At 45.0% G+C, this 6,825-nt stretch overlaps 1 protein-coding gene across 1 annotated transcript in view; it reads right to left on the reverse strand.

Moving 5' to 3' along the window:
• Positions 1-2,101: 2,101 nt before the first annotated feature.
• The window catches only part of LOC143286942 (uncharacterized), a 31,971-nt gene continuing 27,247 nt past the window's right edge, over positions 2,102-6,825 (reverse strand). The window contains exons 2-3 of the mRNA XM_076594908.1: positions 4,747-5,218; positions 2,102-3,919 (exon numbers count right to left, since the gene is read on the reverse strand). Coding sequence (XP_076451023.1) covers positions 3,490-3,919; positions 4,747-5,218 — 902 coding nt within the window. The 3' untranslated portion in view covers positions 2,102-3,489. The remainder of the gene's footprint in view (positions 3,920-4,746; positions 5,219-6,825) is intronic.

The raw sequence follows: 6,825 nt of genomic DNA on the forward strand, positions 1-6,825 counted from the left end.
TATTACCTAATGTGTCTCTTTCGTGACGGTATTACATAATGTGCCTCTTTAGTGACAGTATGACACAATGTGCCTATCTGGTGACAGTATGACACAATGTGCCTCTTTAGTGACGGAATATCACAACGTGTCTATTTAGTGACAGTACTACGCAATAATTATGTCTCTTTAGTAACAGTATGGCACAATGTGCCTCTTTAGTGACAGAATGACACAATATGCCTATCTGGTGACAGATTGACACAATGTGCCTCTTCAGTGACAGAATGACACAATGTGCATCTTCAGTGACAGTATGACACACTGTGCCTCTTCAGTGACAGTGTGACATAATGTGTCTCTTTAGTGACAGTGTGGCATAATGTGTCTCTTCAGTGACAGAATGACACAATGTGCCTCTTCAGTGACAGTATGACACAAAAGGTGCCTCTGTAGTGAAGGTATGACATAATGTGTCTCTTTAGTGACAGTGTGGCACAATGTGCCTCTTACATTTCACACAGAAAAATCTGTTGTGATAAAAGAAATACAAATACAAATAAGTGACAGTATGGCACAACGTGTCTCTTTAGTGACAGTATGGCACAACGTGTCTCTTTAGTGACAGTATGGCACAACGTGTCTCTTTAGTGACAGTATGGCACAAAGTGTATCTTTTAATGACAGTATGACACAACGTGTATCTTTAGTGACAGTATGGCACAAAGTGTATCTTTTAATGACAGTATGACACAACGTGTATCTTTAGTGACAGTATGGCACAACGTGTCTCTTTAGTGACACTATGACAGAATATGCCTGTTATATGAAAGTGCACATTCTTATGCTTGGGTCGGTGTATGCACGTGCGTGGGTGCGAGCGATATGGGTTCACTGAGGGTGGCCCATTTTTTACCCACTTGTGTGAACAAAGTGAGTCTATGTTACAACCCGGTGTTTGGTTGTGTGTGTGTGTGTGTGTGTGTGTGTGTGTGTGTGTGTGTGTGTGTGTGTGTGTGTGTGTGTCTGTCTGTCTGTCTGTCTGTCTGTCTGTCTGTCTGTCTGTAAGTCTGTGTGTCCGTGGTAAACTTTAACATTGCCATTTTCTCTGGAAATACTTTGTCTGCCAACACCAAATTTGGCTTAAACATAGTAGGAAAATAAAATCTAGACAGTCATACCAATAATAGGATGTGAGTCTCCCGAATTTAGCCGTATTTCCGAATCATTAACAGTTTATTTCGTTGATCTTTTTTTTCCGGATTCCGAAAACCGCTGTTAACCTCCTGCAGCTTCCTGATTGTCTGGTGACAACAGGCCATGACCTCGTTTTTCTTGCTCGCAATTAAAAGGCAAAGAAATACACATTCTGGACAGAACACATACAGTGACACTAACTACATTATTGACTTGTTTACTGCATATGAATATTTTAAAGTGGACACTGAATTAACTGGAATGAACAGAAAAGAAAATTTGAATCAACCGTTTCACTTCCTCGTCTAGAATACGATAAAATAGAACAGAATAGAATATCTTTTTATTACCAAGTGTACCGGGTTCACAAGGAATATTGGGGGGACGGGGGGGGGATAGTACATAACAAGGTAAGAACACAAATCGAAAATGATACACAAAGATAGATACAGTAGAAATTAGGATACATACAACAGCATATCAATACAAAAACTTGTGCATACTCACACATGCACGCACTGCACACACACACACACACACATACACGCGCGCACGCGCACACACACACACACACTCTCTCTCTCTCACACACACACACACACACGCACGCACACACACACACACACACACACACACACACACACACACACACACACACACACGCACGTTTGAACAGAAGCCGCATATTACATGTGGATGGGGCTGATGACTAGATCTTCAGGTAGATGGTCTACACGGCACTGGTCAGAGCAGATCTTGACAAAACAGTGAACAGACACACACACACACACACACACACACACACACACACACACACACACACACACACACACACACACACACACACACACACAGCGAGTTGCCACAGTTGAAAAAAAATCGCACAAAGTTGCCGCACAGAACACACACACAGACAGAGACACAGACACAGACACACACACACACACACACACACAGACAGACAGAGAGAGAGAGAGAGAGAGAGAGAGAGAGAGAAATACCACAGCAAACGGAACGGAACCAGAAAACTTCAGCACAGTTTCATAAGACCGTAATTATTTCATTTCCACAGTTCCAGCAATCACATTCAGTCATGAACACACGCCAGAATAATAGTTCCCCAGCTGTTTTCATGAGTTCTAGAGACCGCAAGACTGCTGCAATTATAATCATATCACAAGTCAAATATCAATAGTCGTCAACGTTATATATATCAGTGACGTGGCCCAGTCTTGGGTATGTAATAAATAAGTCAACGCCAATGCGTACAGAGTTTCAACACACATCGCAAAGGGTATATAGCTAGCTGGAGAGTCCTTCGTTCACATCATGGAGTAATTGGTTTCTTTTCAGTCACCGATGTGTGCGACAGGACAAGACAAGACAAGACAAATTCTTTATTTTCGAGGATAATAGATAAGCACTACGTTAGTTCGTTTATTTATTTATAGTCTGTTCATCTAAGATGATGATATTAGACTGTAGTCTACACGTCTGTCTGAGATAAATATCAATAATTTAGACTCCACACCACACATGCCTGTCACGATGTAGCAGAGTTCAGTTGTTTTTTTTTAACAACCTTTCACGGTTTTTGCCCTTTTTTGATTAAAATAATCAGATCAAATCAATCAGTCCTCATCTCTCTGAACTCTGTTGAAGAGTCACTGGGGCGCCGCACAGCAGAAGAACTGTTTACCACCATTTCTCCAGATCTGTTGGGCCAACAACAACAACAAGAACAACAGCAGCAACAACAACAACAACAACAACAAAGCAACCCGGGCTTCTTGATAGTAATCAACAACAGTCAATGTTTTCGATGCTTTCGTCGAACCATATATATATATATATATATATGTGTGTGTGTGTGTGTGTGTGTGTGTGTGTGTGTGTGTGCATGTGTGTGTAATATATGATAGTCAGTCGTGTCCAAATATGACAATCGAAACGGAGATTGAGGCAACTGCTGTCCCACGATTATCTAGGGCTATATGGAAAGTGTATTGCCTCTAAGTTACATCCCCCCACTCTCTCGGCTAAGAGGGCCTTCAGCCTTGAGAGGGTCAACTTGGGGACGAGGGGTCAACAAGGACAAACTAGCCGTCCTTTTTTTTTTTTTTTTTTTTTTTTTACAGCACTAAGAGGCAGTGCAGTCTTGCCTCCTAGCTTGAGAGTCATGGTCCTTCCACAAAAAGACTAAAAGCTGTAAATGAATTCCCCTTGTTGCAGTGGTGAAACCACCATTTATGAAACCACACAGCTCTCACTTTTCCTTTTGACCCCCCCGAAACTGTACATGAAAAAAAAAAATCATATATCGAAGGAGGTCACCGCTTTTCTAATGAACTCGGCAGGAGGGGTTGGCGGGGGGTTGTCCGCGCTGACACACTGGCGAAGATACGGTCTCCCAACGCACACCCCTTCCACATCAAACACACCTTCCTCCTCCTGCTCCTCCTCCTCCTGCTCCTCGCCCTCCTCCTCCTCCTCCTCTTGCTCCCAGGAGTCCCCGGCCGAGCCCAGGTCCCGGGCCACCAGGTTTTTGGAGTACCTCCGCCCTCTGGACCAATCGACGTTGAGCTCCTGGCCGCACTGAGCACTTCCGGGGCAGGGGAAGGTCCACATGAGGTCAAAGGACGCGGCGCTCATCACCCTCTGCCGGCAGCGCAGCCTTCCCGTGATGCACTGCTTGCAGAACACGTGGCGACACCTGCAGGGCAGGGTGAGGTAGTTCCTCCACCTGCAGAGGATTTAGAGGAAAAATGCGCACAGCGGTCAGTCTTTATATATATATATATATTTTTTTTTTTTTAACCCACTGGTTGCTATTCAACCAGCCTGTAAAGCTTTTTACTACTGCTGCTGCTGCTGTTGTTACTACTACTACTACTACTACTACTACTACTACTGTTGTTGTTGCTGCTGCTGCTGTAATACACATATGTAAACAGCAACAAAAACTACCAATACCACCACCACTGCTGCTGTTGTTACCACTACCACTATTGCTACTGCTGCTGCTGTTATTATTACTACTACTACTGCTGCTGCTGCTACTACTACTACTACTACTACTGCTGCTGTTACTACTACTACTACTACTGTTGGTGCTGCTGCTGCTGCTACTACTACTACTACTACTACTACTACTACTGTTGGTGCTGCTGCTGCTACTACTACTACTACTGTTGGTGCTGCTGCTGCTACTACTACTACTACTGTTGCTGCTGCTGCTGCTGCTGCTTCTACTACTACTACTACTACTATTGTTGCTGCTGCTGCTGTAATACACATATGTAAACAGAAACAAAAACTACCAATATCACCGCTACTGCTGCTGCTGTTACTAATACTGCTAGTGCTGCTGCTACTACTACTACTACTACTGTTGCTGCTGCTGCTGCTGCTGCTGCTGCTACTACTACTACTACTACTACTACTACTACTACTACTACTACTACTACTACTACTACTACTACTATTGTTGCTGCTGCTGTAACACAACAGTTGTAAAACAGCAAGCTCCCGCCGGGTGCAGTCAGTGACTCCTATCCCATCCCATCTCACCTGGCCAGCTTCAGCAGCCTCTTCCCGCACAGGTCACAGTGGTTGGCCGATCTCTTCTTGTCAGGCAGGGGCTCGCCATGGCTGTTGTGGTAGTGACTGTTGTCGTGGTGGTGGTGGTGGTGGTCTTGGGAGCTCGTGGGGCTGTCGCTGCCGCAGCCACTGAGGATGCTGCTGCTGCTGTTGCTGCTTCTCAGCTGCGGCGCCGAGTGTCGGTTGGGGCGGAGAGAGGCACTCAGGTGAGCGACCACGTCCATTGTGGACCTCTGGGAAGTGCTGTGGTGGTGGTGGTGTTGGTGGTGGTGGTGGTGATGTTGGTGATGGTCTTGGTGGTGTTGGTGGTGGTGGTGGTGGTGGTGGCGGTTGTGGTGTTGGGTGTTGGTGGTGGTGTTAGTGTTTTTTGTGGTGGTGGATAGACTGATTGATATATGTCCACGCTGGGCTGCCGGCGAGCTCTTGGAGTGGACTACTTTGTCTGGAACAGAAGGAACAGAATGTCTTCATCAGTGTGTTGTATCTTGCAACAAGGGGGAGAATGTCTTCACCAATGTGTTGTGTTTGCAACAAGGGGGAGAATGTCTTCACCAGTGTGTTGTGTTTGCAACAAGGGGGAGAATGTCTTCACCAGTGTGTTGTGTTTGCAACAAGGGGGAGAATGTCTTCACCAGTGTGTTGTGTTTGCAATAAGGGACAGAATGTCTTCACCAGTGTGTTGTGTTTGCAACAAGAGGGAGAATGTCTTCACCAGTGTGTTGTGTCTTGCAACAAGGGGGAGAATGTCTTCACCAATGTGTTGTGTTTGCAACAAGGGACGGAATGTCTTCACCAATGTGTTGTGTCTTGCAACAAGGGGGAGAATGTCTTCACCAATGTGTTGTGTTTGCAACAAGGGGGATAATGTCTTTACCAATGTTCTGTGTTTGCAACAAGGGGGAGAATATCTTCACCAGTGTGTTGTGTTTGCAACAAGGGGCAGAATGTCTTCACCAATGTGTTGTGTCTTGCAACAAGGGACGGAATGTCTTCATCAGTGTGTTGTGTTTGCAACAAGGGAGGGAATGTCTTCACCAGTGTGTTGTGTTTGCAACAAGGGTGGAGAATGTCTTCACCAATGTGTTGTGTCTTGCAACAAGGGGGAGAATGTCTTCACCAATGTGTTGTGTCTTGCAACAAGGGACGGAATGTCTTCACCAATGTGTTGTGTCTTGCAACAAGGGGGAGAATGTCTTCACCAGTGTGTTGTGTTTGCAACAAGGGGGAGAATGTCTTCACCAGTGTGTTGTGTTTGCAACAAGGGGGAGAATGTCTTCACCAATGTGTTGTGTTTGCAACAAGGGGGAGAATGTCTTCACCAGTGTGTTGTGTTTGCAACAAGGGACAGAATGTCTTCACCAGTGTGTTGTGTTTGCAACAAGGGACAAAATGTCTTCACCAATGTGTTGTGTCTTTTTGCAACAAGGGACAGAATGTCTTCACCAGTGTGTTGTGTTTGCAACAAGGGGGAGAATGTCTTCACCAGTGTGTTGTGTTTGCAATAAGGGACAGAATGTCTTCACCAGTATGTTGTGTCTTGCAACAAGGGGGAGAATGTCTTCACCAGTGTGTTGTGTTTGCAACAAGGGACAGAATGTCTTCACCAGTGTGTTGTGTTTGCAACAAGGGGGAGAATGTCTTCACCAATGTGTTGTGTTTGCAACAGGGGGTGGGGGGGGGGATGTCTTCACCAGTGTGTTGTGTTTGCAACAAGGGGGAGAATGTCTTCACCTTGTGTTTGCAACAAGGGACGGAATGTCTTAACCAATGTTTTACGAATAGTAAAGAGTGGTGACTCTATCCATTCACAAGATATACCACTTCAAGTCAGTGCTGCTTATGCTACCGATTCACTAGCACACAGGTAAATAAAATGTACATTAGATCAAACCAGACACCTTTCTCGCAAAAAAGGAAGCGCCGCTCTTGTTTTTTAACAATACGTTGTGTTTGCAACAAAGTACGCAGTGTTTTAGCTAGTATATTGTGTTACCAAAAAGGGACAATATGTCTTTACCAATGTTCTGTGTTTGCAATAAGGGGGAGAAT

Source organism: Babylonia areolata, chromosome 10, assembly GCF_041734735.1.
Source record: "Babylonia areolata isolate BAREFJ2019XMU chromosome 10, ASM4173473v1, whole genome shotgun sequence".
Lineage (NCBI taxonomy): Eukaryota > Metazoa > Mollusca > Gastropoda > Neogastropoda > Buccinidae > Babylonia > Babylonia areolata.